This window comes from Salvelinus alpinus, chromosome 2 (genome assembly GCF_045679555.1).
Source record: "Salvelinus alpinus chromosome 2, SLU_Salpinus.1, whole genome shotgun sequence".
NCBI classification, from domain to species: domain Eukaryota; kingdom Metazoa; phylum Chordata; class Actinopteri; order Salmoniformes; family Salmonidae; genus Salvelinus; species Salvelinus alpinus.
The window spans coordinates 78,152,399-78,173,513 of NC_092087.1; the positions used below are offsets into that span (position 1 = coordinate 78,152,399).

Genomic DNA, 21,115 nt, shown 5'->3' on the forward strand with positions numbered 1-21,115 from the left:
CGTCTGTTTCCTGTCCGTGAGTTTACGTTTAGTTATGTAAGTTTATGTTCAGGTTTCGTCAACGTCGTTTTCTTGTTTTGTACTTTTGAAAGTGTTTTGTTTCTTTCGTGTTGCCATCATAGTTTTTTCCAAATAAAGAGATGGCCTATTTCCCTACTGCTGCATTTTGGTCTGATGATCCTTCTCTCCTCTCCTCGTCCGAGGATGAGGAGAGCGACAGCCCTTACAGAATCACCCACCATTCCAGAGCCAAGCAGCGGAGTAAATGGAGTAAGGGACAGGAAAAGAAGGAGCAATGGACATGGGACGATATATTGGACGGAAAGGGTTGCTACACATGGGAGGAGATCCTGGCTGGTAGGGATCGCCTCCCATGGGAACAGCTGGAGGCACTGAGGAGAGCAGAGGCTACCGGAGAGAGGAACCGGAGCTATGAGGGAACGCGTCTGGCACGGAAGCCCAAAAAGCCCGTAAGTAACACCCAAAAATTTCTTGGGGGGAGGCTAAGAGGTAGTGGGCCAAGGGCAGGTAGGAGACCTGCGCCCACTTCCCAGGCTTACCGTGGAGAGCGGGAGTACGGGCAGGCGCCGTGTTACGCAGTAGAGCGCACGGTGTCTCCTGTACGAGTGCATAGCCCAGTGCGGGTTATTCCACCTCCCCGCACTGGTAGGGCTAGATTGGGTATTGAGCCAGGTGTCATGAGGCCGGCTCAACGCATCTGGTCTCCAGTGCGTCTCCTCGGGCCGGCATACATGGCACCGGCCTTACGCATGGTTTCCCCGGTTCGCCTACATAGGCCGGTGCGGGTTATTCCACCTCCCCGCACTGGTCAGGCGACCGGGAGCATTCAACCAGGTAAGGTTGGGCAGGCTCAATGCTCAAGAGTGCCAGTACGCCTCCACGGTCCGGTATTTCCGGCGCCACCTCCCCGCCCCAGCCTAGTACCTACAGTGCCTACACTACGCACTAGGCTACCAGTGCGTCTCCTGAGCCCAGTTCCTCCTCCACGCACTCTCTCTGTAGTGCGTGTATCCAGTTCGGTGCCTCCAGTTCCGGCACCACGCACAAAGCCTCCTGTGCGTCTCCAGAGCCCTGAACACACTGTATCTTCTCCCCCTACTAATCCTGATGTGCTTGTCCTCAGCCCGGTGTCACCAGTGCCGGTACCTTGCATCAGGTATAGAGTGGGCTTTGAGAATACAGTGTGCCCTGTCCCTGCTCCCCGCACTAGTAGGAAGGTGCTTATCCTTAGCCCGGTGCCTCCAGTTCCGGCACTACGCACCAGGTCTACAGTGCGCCTTATCCGGCCAGAGCCATCCGTCTCACCAGCGCCATCTGAGCCATCCGTCTCACCAGCGCCATCTGAGCCATCCGTCTCACCAGCGCCGTCTGAGCCATCCGTCTCCCCAGCGCCGTCTGAGCCATCCGTCTGCAATGAGCCTGCAAAGCCGCCCGTCTGCCATGAGCCTGCAAAGCCGCCCGTCTGCCATGAGCCTACAGAGCCGTCCGCCAGACAGGAGCCGCTAGAGCCGCCCGCCAGACAGGAGCCGCTAGAGCCGTCCGTCAGACAGGATCTGCCAGAGCCGCCAACCAGACAGGATCTGCCAGAGCCGCCAACCAGACAGGATCTGCCAGAGCCGCCAGCCAGACAGGATCTGCCAGAGCCGCCAGCCAGACAGGATCTGCCAGAGCCGCCAGCCAGACAGGATCTGCCAGAGCCGCCAGCCAGACAGGATCTGCCAGAGCCGTCAGCCTGCCATGACCAGCCAGAGCCGTCCTGCCATGACCAGCCAGAGCCGTCCTGCCATGACCAGCCAGAGCCGTCCTGCCATGACCAGCCAGAGCCGTCCTGCCATGACCAGCCAGAGCCGTCCTGCCATGACCTGCCAGAGCCGTCCTGCCATGACCTGCCAGAGCCGTCCTGCCATGACCTGCCAGAGCCGTCCTGCCATGACCTGCCAGAGCCGTCCTGCCATGACCTGCCAGAGCCGTCCAGCCAGGACCTGCCAGAGCCGTCCAGCCAGGACCTGCCAGAGCCGTCCAGCCAGGACCTGCCAGAGCCGTCCAGCCAGGACCTGCCAGAGCCGTCCAGCCAGGACCTGCCAGAGCCGTCCAGCCAGGACCTGCCAGAGCCGTCCAGCCAGGACCTGCCAGAGCCCCTCAGCCAGGACCTGCCAGAGTCCCTCAGCCAGGACCTGCCAGAGTCCCTCAGCCAGGACCTGCCAGAGTCCCTCAGCCAGGATCTGCCAGAGTATATCAGCCGGGACCTGCCCCTTGTCCCGGTGTTGCCCCTTGTCCCGGTGCTGCCCCTTGTCCCGGTGCTGCCCCTTATCCCGGTGCTGCCCCTTGTCCCGGTGCTGCCCCTTGTCCCGGTGCTGCCCCTTGTCCCGGTGCTGCCCCTTATCCCGGTGCTGCCCCTTATCCCGGTGCTGCCCCTTCTCCTGGTGCTGGCCGTTTATTTAGGGGATGTGAGTTTTAGGGTGGTCATTGGGAGGGGTAGACAGAAGCGGGGGGTGACTATGGTGGTGTGGGGACAGCGTCCAGAGCCGGAGCCACCACCGTGGTCAACTGCCCACCCAGACCCTCCCCTGGACTTTGTGCTGGTGCGCCCGGCGTTCGCACCTTGAGGGGGGGGTTCTGTAACGGTCCTGACCTGTTTTATGTTGTTTTTTGTATGTGTTTAGGTCAGGGCATGTGTTTTGGGTGGGCAGTCTATGTTATCTGTTTCTATGTTGGTTTTGGTTGCCTGGTATGGCTCTTAATTAGAGGCAGGTGTTTTGCGTTCTCCTCTAATTAAGAGTCATATTTAGGTAGGGTGTTCTCACTGTTTGTTTGTGGGTGATTGTCTCCTGTGTCGTCGAATGTATGTACCATACGGGACTGTTTGGCTGTTCGTTTATTTTGATGTCGTCTGTTTCCTGTCCGTGAGTTTACGTTTAGTTATGTAAGTTTATGTTCAGGTTTCGTCAACGTCGTTTTCTTGTTTTGTACTTTTGAAAGTGTTTTGTTTCTTTCGTGTTGCCATCATAGTTTTTTCCAAATAAAGAGATGGCCTATTTCCCTACTGCTGCATTTTGGTCTGATGATCCTTCTCTCCTCTCCTCGTCCGAGGATGAGGAGAGCGACAGCCCTTACAATATTGTATTTATACCAGGCTGTATTGTAGCAATAAAGATATATTGTATCTATACCAGGGCTGTATTGTATCAATACAGATATATTGTATTTATACCAGGGCTGTATTGTATCAATAAAGACATTGTATTTATACCAGGGCTGTATTGTATCAATAAAGATATATTGTATCTATACCAGGGCTGTATTGTATCAATAAAGATATATTGTATCTATACCAGGGCTGTATTGTATCAGTAAATATATATTGTATTTATACCAGGACTGTATTGTATCAATAAAGATATATTGTATTTATACCAGGGCTGTATTGTATCAATACAGATATATTGTATTTATACCAGGCTGTATTGTATCAATAAAGATATATTGTATTTATACCAGGGCTGTATTGTAGCAATAAAGATATATTGTATTTATACCAGGGCTGTATTGTAGCAATAAAGATATATTGTATTTATACCAGGGCTGTATTGTATCAATACAGATATATTGTATTTATACCAGGGCTGTATTGTAGCAATAAAGATATATTGTATTTATACCAGGGCTGTATTGTATCAATAAAGATATATTGTATTTCTACCAGGGCTGTATTGTAGCAATAAATATATATTGTATTTATACCAGGCTGTATTGTATCAATACAGATATATTGTATTTATACCAGGCTGTATTGTATCAATAAAGATATATTGTATTTATACCAGGCTGTATTGTATCAATAAAGATATATTGTAGCTGTGTTTCATCGCAGGAAGCTGTTCCTTTCTTTCTGTCCTTGTTCCCTTCACATGTTTCCAACTTCAGCCCAGCACAGGTGTGTAAGTGGGCTGGAACAAAACCCTGCATAACCCACCCAATATATCTCCAGCACCATGTATTGAGGGAGATCCCTATAGGCCAACACTATATATTTAGTTACACAGTAGTGAGGGAGATCCCTATAGGCCAACACTATACACCTAGTTACACAGTAGTGAGGGAGATCCCTATAGGCCAACACTATACACCTAGTTACACAGTAGTGAGGGAGATCCCTATAGGCCAACACTATACACCTAGTTACACAGTAGTGAGGGAGATCCCTATAGGCCAACACTATATATTTAGTTACACAGTAGTGAGGGAGATCCCTATAGGCCAACACTATACACCTAGTTACACAGTAGTGAGGGAGATCCCTATAGGCCAACACTATACACCTAGTTACACAGTAGTGAGGGAGATCCTATAGGCCAACACTATATATTTAGTTACACAGTAGTGAGGGAGATCCCTATAGGCCAACACTATATATTTAGTTACACAGTAGTGTGGGAGATCCCTATAGGCCAACACTATACACCTAGTTACACAGTAGTGAGGGAGATCCCTATAGGCCAACACTATATATTTAGTTACACAGTAGTGAGGGAGATCCCTATAGGCCAACACTATATATTTAGTTACACAGTAGTGTGGGAGATCCCTATAGGCCAACACTATACACCTAGTTACACAGTAGTGAGGGAGATCCCTATAGGCCAACACTATATATTTAGTTACACAGTAGAAGGGTGGTATTAATGTATGTAACACATTAACTCTGTCCCTACAGGTCTGTCTTTACCAAGATACTCTTACTAGTGAAACCACACTCTCTAACAACGTGAAACCACACAGTGGTAACTTACTAGTGAAATCACACTCTCTAACAACGTGAAACCACACTGTGGTAACTTACTAGTGAAACCACACTCTCTAACAACGTGAAACCACACTGTGGTAACTTACTAGTGAAACCACACTCTCTAACAACGTGAAACCACACTGTGGTAACTTACTAGTGAAACCACACTCTCTAACAACGTGAAACCACACTGTGGTAACTTACTAGTGAAACCACACTCTCTAACAACGTGAAACCACACTGTGGTAACTTACTAGTGAAACCACACTCTCTAACAACGTGAAACCACACTGTGGTAACTTACTAGTGAAACCACACTCTCTAACAACGTGAAACCACACTGTGGTAACTTACTAGTGAAACCACACTCTCTAACAACGTGAAACCACACTGTGGTAACTTACTAGTGAAACCACACTCTCTAACAACGTGAAACCACACTGTGGTAACTTACTAGTGAAACCACACTCTCTAACAACGTGAAACCACACTGTGGTAACTTACTAGTGAAACCACACTCTCTAACAACGTGAAACCACACTGTGGTAACTTACTAGTGAAACCACACTCTCTAACAACGTGAAACCACACTGTGGTAACTTACTAGTGAAACCACACTCTCTAACAACGTGAAACCACACTGTGGTAACTTACTAGTGAAACCACACTCTCTAACAACGTGAAACCACACTGTGGTAACTTACTAGTGAAACCACACTCTCTAACAACGTGAAACCACACTGTGGTAACTTACTAGTGAAACCACACTCTCTAACAACGTGAAACCACACTGTGGTAACTTACTAGTGAAACCACACTCTCTAACAACGTGAAACCACACTGTGGTATGTGCACTCAACAATAATGTTTCTCCTGGTTACAATAACCTCATTGTTTCCCACAATAGGCTGATCGTGGGGAGTAATTTGCTTCTGAGCTCTAACACAGGGAGAGTTTACCACAACGCATTAGATTACAAAACACAAGCGTTTCAATGGGGCATTTAATGGTAACACACGTTTCAATGGGGCATATAATGGTAACACACGTTTCAATGGGGCATATAACGGTAACACACGGTGAGCCCATAGAAATAGAATCCAGATATTCAAATCAGCCAAATGTCATGGTGATGATGTGATGTCGAGGTTTACGCCCCCTTGCCAACTCACCAATTACAATACTGCACTTGACAGACGAGGCAGCTCAAAGTCCAAATCGGAGACTAATAATAACCACAATATAGACTACAGGAAAGCTTGTCAATGCTGTTAATTATGTTTTGTGTTGTATTACCGTGCTCATTGATGCATGAACTAACCATTTGTTAGGATCAACTTTTCTATCTCTCAGGAACTTATTTTTACATCCCTGGCCTTCTATAGCAGGGTTTCCCAACTCTGTCATCGGAACCCCGAGGTTGCACTTTTGGGGTCTCGAGGACCGAGTTTGAGAAATGCTGCTCTACAGTATTTACTAAGTCACCTATAACGTAGGGCTGGCACAATTACCATATGGTTATGGACGAAGACCCTCATGAAAGTAAAATAACCGTCATAACCGTTTTTAAAAGTAAAACGTTTTGTGTGGAACGAACAGCTGACTGAAGACGGGAAGGCCGGGCATTCATGCAGTTGAGTCTGTTTTGGGCTTAACATGGACTCTTAACGACATGATGAAACTTTGTTGCTCCTTGCTGGAACAAGCAAACTAGTCGGTTGCCTAGGCAACGGCCTCCACAATGCAGCAGCAGCACATAGAAACACAATGAATAGAACAGGCTTGGAACCTCTAACACTGGCAATTTGACTGTTAAACTCATGGGTACACTGAATCATTTCTATGGTAATGTAGAATGTTCAATCAAATTATGTTAACTGATGTGGCTCATGTAATGGAGTGTATTTTTTGTAATTTCAGTTGAGTTGAATCAACAAATCACACCGCATATTTTAGCACAGATATTTACTTCCTGTTTTGCTCCTATTTGCTCCTATGGGGCTATTTGAACGGTTATTACGGTGACAAAGGTCATTTGGCTGGCCAATTACCATCATCCAAAATGCCATGACTGTCACAGCCCTACAGTATAACGTGTTAATGGATCATATTAGGTTTGTATGTTTGAGAGTCAGTGATGTGAGATTCCGTGAGTGCAGATGAGACCCAGTCAGACTGACGGGCTGTGTAGATTGAATGATGATTGCTGCTGAACGGCCAAATCACATCAGACACACACCACACCCCCTATCAAGTAGTACATTTCAGAGGTGGGTGTTTGCCTCAGAAAGCAGGCTTCAAGAGAAGGCCTAGGACTACCCTAATATAACTCCTAATGTGACTGGAGTGTAGCTTACAGTATATTATTACTGATGCTGCCTGAATAATACACAGAAAATGCCTTTTTTTAAATTAATGGTAACTATGGACTTAAAATAGATTGTGACCTATTGAATAATAATGACTTTTCTATATACACTGAGTGTATACAAAACAGACAATACATTTAAAAACTAAACAGAACTATCAAAAGCGTAACGCATCTGTCCCTTTACATATTAAATAATATATTAACGAAGAGTTATGATACAGAGATTACAATGGTAATCCAATGCGGTTAGGAACAGTCAGAGTTAAGGAGAGGAACACCTTCCTAATATTGAGTTGCACCCCCTTTTGCCGTCAGAACAACCTCAATTCGTTGGGGCATGGACTCTACAAGGTGCCAAAAGCATTCCACAGGGATGCTGGCCCATGTTGACTCCAATCCTTCCCACAGTTGTGTCAAATTGTCTGGATGTCCTTTGGGTGGTGGACCATTCTTGATACACACAGGAAACTGTTGAGTGTGAAAAACCCAGCAGAGTTGCAGTTCTTGACACACTCAAACCGGTGCGCCTGGCACCTGCTACCATACAGTATCCCGTTCAAAGACACTTAAATATTTTGTCTTGACCATTCACCATCTGAATGGCACACACACAATCCATGTCTCAATTGTCTCAAGGCTTAAAAATCCTTCTTTAATGTCTCCTCCCCTTCATCTACACTGATTGGATTTAACAGGTGACATCAATAAGGGATCATAGTTTTCACCTGGATTCACCTGGTCAGTCTGTCAAGGAAAGAACAGGTGTTCCTAATGTTTTGTACACAATGTATGTTATGTGCTGTATATCTTAGGCTATATTATAAATATAGCATTCCTATTACATTTTATTTCATATCATATATTATTCTAGTTATTATTAGCATATTATTATTATTATAGCTTGTGGTAAGGTAACCACATGCTTCTGGCAAAAAAAAACAAGTCTGATATCCATTGGATGGTTTGAACCGGCCTATGAACTATAAACACACCAATACTGATTGTAAATCTATTCCCGCGTCCCCCTCCCTTTTCGCGAGCCTATATGAAGTGTCATCAAGTACGCAACTCAATTAGCCGACCCATTGATGAAAATACAACCGACAGGCTACAGGGGCAAAAAGACAATTCCGCAAGTAGGAGAAAGAGATCGGGATTATTTGTGTATTAGTAGGCCTATTGTACTGTTAGACATTTACTGCACTGCTGGAGCTAGGAACAAAAGCATTTCGCTGCACTTGCTTTAACATCTGCCAATCTGTGTATACATACACAACAAATACACATTTATTTGATTTGAAAGAGATGCACCCCAGACAATGACGCTTCTAAAAGGTTGAACATTTGGTCTCCGACACACAAGAACCACCCGCACTGTCCCATATTCTGGCCTGTCAAACTGCTCTCTTAGAACGATAAAAACATGCTGTCGTCGTTGGTTATTCTTTTTGATGTAGGCTAACCACCGCAGAATAGACCCAGCATCCCGCCACTTTGTCATCACATGGGTTTTATATTCAGACGACTATTTTGTTCTCAATTTTTTATTACATTTTTTATATAGCCTCATATTTATTTTGACTTCGATAATAATAAATAATAGGCCTATAGACTAAATATAAAAAATGTTATAATAAATGTAAAATAATGTATTATAATAAATTATAATATAAATAATAACAGGCCTACATTTAATCAAAATTCGTGGTTAAATAAAAAAAGTGAGATGTGTGGGATAATAAGCTGTTTATGATAGTCAGACACATCACAGTAACAAAACGGAGTAGTTACCACTTGTCTAGACAATTATAGCAAGCATCAGGGATACAGGTGAGCTTTGCTTGCATTGTGGTGCTTCACTTTTGACCGTTTAGTGTCACACAGTCACACACGAAATAAAATAATATTACTTAAATAATACAATAATACACCTGTAAGCACTAAAGTAATTAGTCTAATCAATAACAAATACTCCTCTTTCGACTGAGATGTAGATTTTGACTGACGTGAATCAAATAAGTTCCCTCTTAAATTAATTGTAACATAATTATAACATAATGTTAAAGTGTAAAGGTATTCTACATATCAACCTTGGAAATAATATGGCAATAATTTGAAAGGCTTTCTCCAGTGATTATATTAATTTACATAGCACGTACCATTATAGCGCAGGGAGATGTGCCAACTCTCTCAAAGACCCATTTTACTTTAAAAATTCTGCTTCCAAAAAAAGTGAGAGAGAGCGAGAGGGAGAGAAGAGGGCGAGAGAGCGCGACTTTCTTCGGTGTTACCGGAAGCAAAAACAAGTCCTTTAAACAAGTCGGCCTGTGGCCCAGAAAACGGTCTTTGAAAAAGTTAGTCTTCTCTTCTGCGAGAGAAAAGGAAAGGAAGGACAGCGTAGCAGCAGACTCCCTACTCTCCTCGTTATTCTGGATTCTTCTTTTCACTTGTTAGCACAAGTTGCATCCATCGTCAACGCTCGTCGACGGCCCAAGAAGTTCGGGAGACGTTCGAGTCCAAGTCCTGCTGCCTTCAACACCGAGTGGTGAAAGAAAGTTTTGCAACTAATCAGTGACGTGAGAGAGACGCCGAACCACCAACAAACGTCTCACAAATAGGTAAAATACTGTGTGGACGGAGATAAGATAGAAAGTAAGTTTTTGTTTATGTATTTTCTCCCCCTTGAAAATAACAGCTCTCTGCTCCCGTTTCCAAAATGTGTATCCAAACTAACACCAACACCCCAATCTCTTCCTCCACTGTCTGTCTTCTCGTTCTGCTTTCCCCTTGTCCCCCTCTCTCACTCTTGATCCACAATCGGAGAGTCCCCTGGTCCCACGCCTCCTCCTCCTCAAAGCGTACGAGATGAAAGAGACGTCTTCAAAATCGTTATTGCATTGCCGAGATACCAAAATGCCTACACCGCAGCAACAGCAGCAACAAAGACCTGTCGAAAAATCCTCGTGTAAAATGCTGACTGCTGATGCGATAGCCGTAGCCTACGTTCCAATATCAATACTGATAGCGGTTTATTCCCCAATATCAGCGACACAAAAGGAGGTTAATGTCCCTTTAAAATGGAATAAGAATGATGGCAGTTGTATAGCCTTATTAGCGTCGGGGCAGGTCAGAGCGATCAGCCGGTCGTGGTCTCGTGGAAGCGTCGAGTTGGTTGAATTATTAATAACGCGAACTGTTCGCAGTCTGTCGCGGGGAGCAAGTGGCCAGGGTAGCAGCTGGGGGTTTAGGAGCATTATGCGGGCTCGGGCTAAATCACGGGCAGCGGGGATTACGGGCTGCCTGTGCTGTCTTGCGCTACCGTTACCAGCCGCAGAGGAACGGAGAGAGAAAGAGGGAGATGAGTAAGGGATAGAGGTGTCAGGTGTAGGCTAGTGGAATAGTCCTGGTCGGGTCAGGTCAGGACAGGTAGTTAGTTCAACATGGAACTTTGCCCTGTGTTTCATAGTGACATTCATGAACTGCAGTCGATAGAAACCTAATAACTATGCCAACATCAAAAATAATTACGTATTTCTAGGTCATTTGGGTCAGCGAAAGTTTCTAAAGTGACCAGAGTGCACGGCCTTGCGCGGCCTTTGGCAGTGCCCACACATTTGGTGAGATGAGGCAGTGCGCGCTCTGAGGCCTCCCAGACATTCTCATAAAAACGCCTCAAAGTTCCGAGCCTATAGAAAATGTAATGTAATATGTATGGATCATGGATGCAATAGCATTTGAATTTGGAATATCCCACATTGGAATATAAAAAAAAGGTTATGGATAGAACCAAAAATAGTTCTATGCTTACTTCATATATGGCACCCCTTAAGGTTCTAAAACCGAAGTTGGTTCCACATAGAACCCCTAATGGAACCAATTTTGGTTCAGTGAAGAAGAACCCCTGGGGTTCTGATCAAAGAACCCTACAACATGGTTCTATATAGAACCTTTAGGGGTGCCATATGAAGCAAGCAATATAACCCTTTTTGGTTCTATCCAGAACCTTTTTTTCTAAGAGTGTATCAAAAAAAAGTTGACTATCAAGACACAAGCTGAGGAAAGTTTAGGCCATCCACCTCAGTTTATTTAGCTAACAGGTGCAGGACAATTGATGTGACATCACTGAATTCAGGAATGGAATTTAACCCATGCAGTTGGGTTCTAACCCATAAATGGTTTATTGTTCTGTGTCTGTCCTGCACGGCTATACTTTTCGGGAGTTCGTGCAGTTTTTCAAAATGTTATATAGGACTGATATGCCGCTCATTTACAGTCATAATCAAATTTGCAACGCAGGTTGAAGACACAAAACACACACACACACCACATATAGGTCTCCCCACACGCGTAAAAAAACACGCAACTTCTAAATAGGCTATTTATGTACTTTTGATAAATAACGATAATCCCTTTTAACGATAAATGTTCACTGATTTTGTTATTATTTTGGGGTTGATACTATCCGGACAACAATCTGGAGCTAGTCAACCAGACATGCCACATATAGCCTAGGCCTAAGAAATACAACCATCAACATGGGTGGGGGCCAATACATGTATTTGTTTTTGATAAACTAAATACATCTTTATACTTTGAGGTCTTATTTTTGGTTTGTTTGAGATGAAAGAATCTGGAGCTATTCAATCAGACACGCAAGGACATTCCTGCAGCACATCACATCAGGAGTAACATAACGGCGTGATGAATTATTGAATATTGACCTCCCAACGCATTTGGCCTCATCTATTATTCATTCATTGAATTATGATTTAAGTTATTATTTAAACCTAATTTAGAGTATTCCATTTAACACGAGAGGGTTAAAAGGTGTTGGGGGGAGGGTGGTGTGGGAGAAAGTCTGTCAAGAACGCGACAAAACATTTCGCTCAAAGTTTATGCTCTGCTTTTGAATATAAGAAATAGACTGCAGTGTGTTGAGGAGTGGAGCCTAGAAACGAAAGACTAACAGAGTTGAACTTAATCCTCACACAGTTAGGCTAGTTATTTATCCCAACTCATTTTAACAAACAAAACAAAAACATTGTGATAAATGTCTCAAATATGTCTATCTTTGGCAACATTATTTTACCATGGTAATATTGATTTTCACAGGCCTTAGACAAATATTGTCTCTGAAGGAATCAAAATAGAATAGAGATTCCAAATTCCAATCGTTTCTCTTTTGCCGTCTGTTGTAGGTCATTTCACCGATAGCTTACTACAATAACAAATATTAAACAATAAGTAGGCTAATAAATACAACTTCGATCACTAAATAGCATGCAGGGTAGGCTACTATGATGATATATTGACAATAGGATCTTAGTTATGAAGATGAGATGACCCACTGTTTATATATCAGACCTATGAAAATGTCACTTAGTTTAACTGTTAATTGCACTAGTCTATCAGCTATAGCCTATATTTCAGCATTGTAAAACGTTTTTGGAATAACTATACACAATTTTCGTTTCAAAATATGTTGTCCATTTAATTATCTAGGACAAGTCCTTATTAATTAATATACAGTATTATTTTATAACAAATGACTTGCATACTTCCCAAAGCCTACAATAAGGGCATTCGATTATTTTAGTAATTCATTTTCAATGCATTGGTTTTTCATCGTCAACTGGTACGTCAACTGGTTTTATAAGTTATATCAGTCTCTTTTAACATTCTTTACAGAATTTCTGGCATCATATTATATTTCACATGCAGGTGCTAATTGAGAAGCTGTCTCTTCGTTGACACAGTAAAGTATATCTACGAATGAATACTTTTATATACTCCATCGTTACAAATTATAATTCTTCATGGTCACAATATCAATTTAGCATAACCAGTTTCAATTTAACCCCCTATAAACCGGTTTCACATTAGTTTTCATATAGCAAACAAATTATTAATGTTGCACATTTCAGAAGAACAATGACAAATCTAAAAACGAAAAATGACTTTTGTTCAACAAATATTTCAAGATTAAGAGTTGAGGAACCGAATTTACCTCCAAAGCAATTTGTCATGTGTGTTATCATGGTTAATTCTTATGGTCCTTTTTTTAAACACTTACCTATTCTTTTCAAAAATTGAAATAAATAAAAAAAGACTACAAATATGCACAATTATAGGTATAATAAAACTGTTCAGAAGAAAATCATTTTAAAGTAAAACATTTGGCAATCAATTCGTAAAATAATCCATCTGAAAGATAAACACTTTGTTGAAAATAATATTGTCAAAAAATGTATATCACATTAAGCCTAAACGAACGAAGAAAAACGAATAATGATGGGCTATATCCCAAAATGTTCAGTATGACGATAAATGAATGCAAGAACTTGGACCAATAGGACCGGATATGCCTGCAGTATCGGGGCTATTGAAATGCATATAGAATAGGATCTTATTATGGTGGTAAATTCTGCAGTGCTTTGTGCACGAGGGCACTGTAATGAGTCAGACTCTTGTCGCATAGCATATCTTTTTGAAAATAAATACTAAACCTCTGTCACATATGGAAATAAACACACTAATTTCAATTATTTTCTCAAAAATATGACAACTGACAGATTAATAATTAATAGCCTATGCTGCAATATTTTTTTTAAGTGGCCAAGGCTTGTTGATGGCAAAGCTGGCTGTCCTATATTCACAACTCAGTGTGGCAGGGATGAAACTGCCCTCAAAATTGTATTTTCATGATTTGACAATAGAATTAATAATTATAATATAATCTATTCTAATCTAGGCATAATATAATCTATTCCTGGAATATGAAGTCTCCATGCCCCCTCCAGTTGTACCCTGTTCAGTGGCTATTGCTGTAGGTCCAAAACCTTTGTATTATAGTAATCATTCCCTATTTTTATGTATATGGGATTAATAGTATTTACTTGGTAGATGAAAACTATTTGTTTATAAAAACATTGAAATAATGTTTTTAAGATATTGGGATAAAGTCATAAATAAACGAATTGGGATTTGCTTGATTTGATTTATCAAACACTATAGGCCTAGGCTAGACCGCCTAGCCAAGAAGAGAAAATAAAACTGTAAGACTGTAAGCCTTCAATGCTGGTAAAAACGGCTTCAAATAGTTTGATTTCACTTGGACGGAGACAACATGGGGCCAAACCATTCTCTTAAAAAATATCGAAATAATACTATGTTCCAGGGAGTTAAAAAAACAAACAGTTGAACTTTTGTTGCCGTGCCGACGCAATACGGTCTAATTGTCTCCACACAGCAAGAGCAAAGGCAAGCTTTAACGCGAGCCCTCTACGCGTCAATTAGAGGAAGCTTTGGACTAATTAAAGGTAATTAAGGGTTAGCGGTGCACAGCGGTTACCGCAGCCCCCATAACGACCTCTCTCGCGACCGCATTGTTTTAAGACCAGCCATTATGTGGGCTATGAGTCTTAAAAACCTCACTGTCTGGAAACTCGAGTGACGGCGGTATATGGAACGATCAGAGCGGAACGTTCAGCAGGGACCCTCTTTCAACTTTTCTGTCTCTTTATCGATTTAAGCAAATTAGTTATGGAAGAAAAGGTTATGGGATAGGTGGCCTGTAGTTCTGAAAAAACAAGGCACAACATGTTAGGCGGGCCCAGTTATTGCAGCATAGAGGTGTCAATGTTGAGAAAGATGTATTTCTATCACCTTTCCTAAACCACGTGGATGTATTAATTAAGGAATGACATATTCCCTCACATCAGGAACTGGCTCACCACTTTGCTCATCATGTCATTTAGTATAGGTGAGCAGTTGAACAATATAGATCCACACTAATCTCATCCAGGTGTCCACGCTGAGACTCAGCCCTCGAACTGGGCCTTCGGTCAGGACATCTTCTATCTAGAGTTGAATTATTAGCATGAACTTCACATCGATGGAACTACTAAGAGCAAAAACGTAAAACACACAGGACACCAAACGGATATGAGGAGATATGATGACTGCCAATGTGGCCTTGACAAGAGGTCTCCGACATACAGTATCCCCACCCTGGCATTACAGATCCATACAGACACAGTCATGTTAGCAGGCCCATCTCAAAATTCCCTCAAGCAATCAAATCAAGATAAAGACAAGAGTTCAGCCTTCAACTTAAAAACCCCAAACCGAATCTGATCTGCCCAGTAGGCCTATACTGCGTGTTCCTCCTCTGTTTGGGACTGGTCAACAGAGCTGTGAGAAGGGAGAAGTGCCATATCCCACACAAGGTCTTTCGTCCCAAATGGAACACTATCCCCCATAGGGCAGTGGTCAAAAGTAGTGCACTACACAGGGTTTGGGTGCCATTTGGGGCGTACACAAGGCCCTGGAACACACAAGGGCCTGTTTGTCTGCAGGCTGAGAGGGAGAGGGGTTTATTCTAGCATTGCATTGCGACTGACTGAGTGTTGTCTAGCATTACAAATCTCACTCTCTGGCGGGTTGGAGTTTGGATGGCTTTTCTGGCCATTTCTCCTTTTCTCTGTCTGCATCCCCTTTACAGTCTGACAGGGAGAGTAACAGAAAAGAGAGGGAGGGAGGAAGGGGGAAGGAGAGAGAGAAAAACAACAAAGTGAAAAGAGGCACTACTGGCCAACCAAGGGTTACTAGCTGCCCCCTGGCTGGCTGACCAACAGGCTCTCAGTCTCTTTACAAGCTGTTCCAAACGTGTTTAAGGTTAAGTTTAGGCATTAACTCCAAATTCTTAAGGTTAGGCATTAAGTCTGAATGGTTAATGTAAGGGTTAAGGTTTGGGATAGGCTTAACACAAAAATCAACAACAACTTTCTATCGCTGGATTCGAACATACAACCTTTGTCACCAGAGGCAGATGCTTACGCCCATCCTCGTCCACAACGCCCAGGCAAAACCCAAACCTACTTGAAGGTAACAGTGCTCACTGTTACCCCTAGTGGTCTTTTTACACGTCATCTCCCGACATCCTCAGACATGGATGGACATCGAATACTGATTTCTATCACAGGTGACCTGGCTGGGCTTGATACGTTTAGGTTTAGAGCGTATAAAGTATGTCCACATCGCTGTGAGACTCAATACCATGTGGCTGTGAAACTCCACTAAACCCAATACACAACTAATACTCAAAGGCAAAAAGTGAGTTGAGTTCCTGGTTACTAGATTTCTGGTTACAGGACCAGGAGTTGAAAATGGAACACTACCCTGGTAATGACAGGCCTGTCCAGGCTAGTACAGTCTGGTTGGATCGGTGCTTATCACCTACTGCCATGGGCAGCTCTGTAAACCTGAATAGATACTAGGAGACGCAGGCTGGCGCTCGCGCACACACACACACACACACAGACACACACACACACACACACACACACAGATAGACAAACAAACAAACAAACGATAGCCATGCACATACACCAGTACATCACTGGGGCCAAGCTTCCTGACATCCAGGATCTATATACTAGGCAGTGTCAGAGGAAGGCCCAACAAATTGTCAAAGACTCCAGTCACCCAAGTCATAGACTGTTTTCTCTGCTACCGCACGGCAAGCGGTACCGGAGCGCCACGTCTAGGACCAAAAGGCTCCTGAGCTTCTACCCCCAAGCCTTAGACGGCTGAACAATTAATCCACCGGACTATTCACATTAACCCCCCTTCGCCTTTGTTTTTACACTGCTGCTACTCGCTCTTTATTATCTATGCATAGTCACTTTACAAATTACCTCGACTAACCTGTACCCCGCACATTGACTTGTTATTGTTATGTACATTTATTGTGGTACTTTTTGATTGATTAGCTTTTTTAAACTTTTGTTTATTTAGTAAATATTTTATTAACTATTTCTTGAACTGCATTGTTGGCAGTAAGCATTTCACTGCAAGGTCTACACCTGTTGTATTCGGCACATGTGACAAATACAATTTTATTTGATTTAAAAACATTCATACACTGAAATACAACCACAAGATGCACTCATGCACAGACAAATGCCCATGAAATGGAGCAACCGAGCCATCGACAGCGGCAGTGTGTACCTCAGTAGGCTTTCTAAGCAAATACTCCCTCCCATTAAACAGCCATAAACTGTTTGCAAACGTGACACAGGGCAGAGAAACCAGTAATTACACCTCTTAAGTCCACATGTTGGTCAAAGGAGGAGATGGAACACACAAACCGTCTTAGGTTCAGCCGTGAGAAAACAAGCTAATTAACTAAGCAGTGGGCCGGGTCAGTTAGAGTTAGCTTCAGCTACTATTAGCCAACACAGTTGTTGTTTGTAAAGAGGACTGGTGCAGTGGAGGGTCTACAGTGTGTGTGTGTGTATTAAAGAGTGTGTGTGTGTGTGTGTGTGTGTCTGTCTGTGTGGTGTGTGTGTGTGTGTGTGTGTGTGTGTGTGTGTGTGTGTGTGTGTGTGTGTGTGTGTGTGTGTGTGTGTGTGTGTGTGTGTGTGTGTGTGTGTGTGTGTGTGTGTGTGTGTTCGGGGGGGTGCTCTGCTCCCCCAGGAGAAAAAGAGTGGACTCCTAATCTGTTTTCCTGGCTCTTCTTTAAAGGGAGAGCAAGACACTAGAGACACTCTCTGATCTGCTGCCCCATCCCTCGCTTTCTCTCTCTTTCTCTCCTCCATCTCTCCATCCTTCTCGCGGTCCCTTTAGCTTTTACCCCTGCTGTGTTGGCCAGTGTGTGTGTGTGTTCTTTTCATTCTGACAGCCCCTCTCCTCTCCTGATGCCGTAGCTATAGCTATAGAACTGTGACGCCATCATCACATCACTCACTTTTGATTAGTTTTCCTTCCAATCTGTTTTCTATTATAACAGAATGCATGTATGTACTGTGTAAAGCCATAGGCTGTCACAGTGCTTAGTCTTGTGTAACCAGACAAGTGTGTCTCTGAATATTGCATATACTCAGCTGTGACCAAGATTATAATGCTTTACATTGTGTGGTGGTAGCTAACTCACCCCATCCACTATCAATGTGTAGCTAGAATTAGCGACCACCTGGTAGATTTAGTAATGTTAAAAAATAATAATAATTTATGATGCCACTTATTTAGCTGTTTGGATGACTCACTTACATTTGAGTCATTCAGCAGACGCTGTTATCCAGAGTGACACTCAGTTGGTGCGTTCATCTTATGATAGCTAGGTGGGACAACCACATATCACAGTCGTAGTGAGTACGTTTTTCCTCAATAAAGAAGTTATCAGCAAAATCAGAGATGGGTGGGGGAGTCAAGTGTATTTTGAATATAATTTTTATTTGAGGTGAGGAGGATTATTTAAGATACTGTGTCTGGAAGCTGAAATGATCTCTCCCCAAAATGGACGCCGCCCGTCACTTGATGGCAACCATTTTGTTGCCGCTAGTCTGTTTTCGGCACTTCTCGTGTATAGCTTTTTGGATGAAAATATTTTGGATGAAACTACTCTGTCTCTGTGTCCCACTCCTTAGATGACTGCTTGTCTTCTTATTGGTTACGGTTTGTGTATTTTGAACTCTTCGACCAATGAGAACCAGGCGTTTGACATTTCCCTCCCTCTCTCTGTTTCCAGGGGCTTCCTGTCTGTGACCGGGGGAGACATGGGCGCTGGCCATCACCTTTACTGACTCTACTGGGAGAGAGTGAGAGCGAAAGGGGGGAGGGGGGTAGATAGGGAGAGCGAAGGAAGGAGAGAAGGAGAGGGGGAGAGAGAAAGAGAGAAGGGAGAGAGAATAAGAGTGCAAAAGAGCTAGAAAGACAGAGAACATTAGAAAAATGAAGAAAGATAAAGAAAGATGGAGGGAGAAAAAGACAGAGACAGGCAGGAATCTGCCTGGATTTTTGATCCTGCCTGAGCAGAACTCGGCTGTGATCACAACATTAATATTCATGAACTCGGCCCCTCACATCGCAACTCAGACCCCCTCCCCACACCCTCTCCCCCCACCACCCTTTCTCTCCCTCACCCCACTCCCCCTCCATTGGGTGGCAACACTTGGTAGTGCCACATGGTGAGACAGCTGTTGCAGGCCAACATGGGCATCTGTGCCCACTACAGAGAGAGAGAGTTCAGGCGAGGAAGGAGGCAGGCGTGGGGTGGCATCAGTTGGGGCAGGGCAGGGCAGGGTGAGATAGGACATCAGTGTGCCAGGACACTGAGGGCAGGGCAGGGAGAGATAGGCCATCAGTGGGCCAGGACACTGAGGGCAGGGCAGGGAGAGATAGGACATCAGTGGGCCAGGACACTGAGGGCAGGGCAGGGAGAGAGGGAGACGACCCTGATGCAACCCGAGGCCTGGACTGAAGGAGAGATAAGGGAGAGAGAGGGGTATAATCACCCAATTCCAGCCTGTATGGTGAAAAGCAGAGAGATGGAAAGAGAGAGGGGTAGTTGTGCCATAAGCATCCGATGCCAGCTGTGGGTAAAAGGTAGAGTGACAGAGACATTGAAAAAGAGAGAGCGAGAAAGAGAGACAGGGAGAAAGAGACAGGGAGAAAGAGAGAGAGAGAGACAGGGAGAAAGAGAGAGAGAGACACAGGGAGAAAGAGAGAGAGAGAGAGAGGGAGAAAGAGAGAGAGAGAGAGAGAGAGAGATAGGAAGAAAGAGAGAGAGAGACAGGGAAAAAGAGAGAACGAGAGAGACTGGGAGAAAGAAAAGAAAGAGGGAGAGAGAGGGCATCACAAGCATCCCATGCCAGCTTGTTATGGGTGAAAAGTAGCACCTGTCCTTTAAGAGCAGAGCAGAGCATTAGCATGATAAAACCATCCATACTCCCAGTCCCATGTGAAGTGTTAAGAGTTCTCTCAATACATACACTAACAACCCATCCATTCTCTCTCATCTCCCCACTCCCCTCGCTCTATCTCTATATCTCCCCCCTCTCTCTCTCATCTCCCCACACCCCCCCCGCTCTATCTCTATATCTCCCCCCTCTCTCTTCATCCCTCTTTCGCTAACACCCCAACACCCCCCCATCCCTCCCTCCCTGATATCTACAGAGGGCATGGGACCATTCCCAGGGTGATTATCCCATGCCAGGTGCCCCCTCCTCCCCCTCTCCTTTCCTCACTCCCTCAGCCCCACCACACACACACACACCCTTGCCATTTCCCTCTCTCCCCCGAGCGCCAGCAGTGCCCCCCCCCAGTGGCGGTGCCAACGTGGGCAGCCTCTGCCTTGGCGGTTCCCGGGCCTTCTGGTGCCCCAGATAGGCCGTGTGTGAGTGTGTGCGCAATGGGCCAGCCCTATGTGGGCATCGCCAGGCCTTTAAACTGTGTCAATGCTCCAGATGCTGAGAGAGACTGGGATTAGAACAGGCGGACGGGCATCCGTGTGGATACACACACACACCGACATTAATATTGTATTAGGATCCCCATTAGCTGTTGCGAAAGCAGCAGCTACTCTTCCTGGGGTCCACACAGAACATGAAACATTACATAATACAGAACATTAATAGACAAGAACAGCTCAAGGACAGAACTAAATACATTTAAAATTAAAATATACATCCTTTCATACATTACTGCCTTCATAATCATGTGATTCATAATGCTACTGAATGACAGTGTAACACAGTAAAATGCAATAACAAGGAGGTGCGTTGCAAATAGGCTGACACTTTTCCTCTGATGTGAATAAAGCTACCTTGTTTCTATAGTTACCGTCCGTAATGGGTATCCTGGGGTAAAGTATAGACTTTTTACAGTTACCGTCCGTAATGGGTATCCTGGGGTAACATGTCATCTCTTAGATTTGTAGGAATTTTGTTACAGATACCACCCGCTATGGAATTCTTTAGGTCCAATGCAACATTCATGGCCTTGGATCTTGAGCCTTGTTATAGTCTATCACCCTTAACGGGTTAGCTGAGATAGTGTAATGTGTTACAGTCTACCGCCTATAAAGGGTTAGCTTAGGTATAGTGTAATGGGTTGCAGTCTACCACCCATAAAGGGTTATCTGAGGTATTGTGCTA

The 21,115-nt window shown here is 44.0% G+C and overlaps 1 protein-coding gene and 1 long non-coding RNA gene across 16 annotated transcripts in view; one reads left to right on the forward strand and one right to left on the reverse strand.

Annotated features, from left to right (window-relative positions):
• Positions 1 to 9,461, reverse strand: part of nfixa (nuclear factor I/Xa) — a 163,759-nt gene extending 154,298 nt beyond the window's left edge. For all 15 annotated transcript variants that reach the window (XM_071389432.1, XM_071389422.1, XM_071389431.1 and 12 more), the window contains exon 1: positions 9,338 to 9,461. In XM_071389432.1, coding sequence (XP_071245533.1) covers positions 9,338 to 9,340 — 3 coding nt within the window. In that variant the 5' untranslated portion in view covers positions 9,341 to 9,461. The remainder of the gene's footprint in view (positions 1 to 9,337) is intronic.
• On the forward strand, positions 9,455 to 19,779 carry LOC139567852 (uncharacterized). Its single transcript, XR_011673472.1, has 3 exons — positions 9,455 to 9,830; positions 18,709 to 19,262; positions 19,347 to 19,779. It is a non-coding gene; the product is annotated as an uncharacterized lncRNA (long non-coding RNA).
• Positions 19,780 to 21,115: the final 1,336 nt, after the last annotated feature.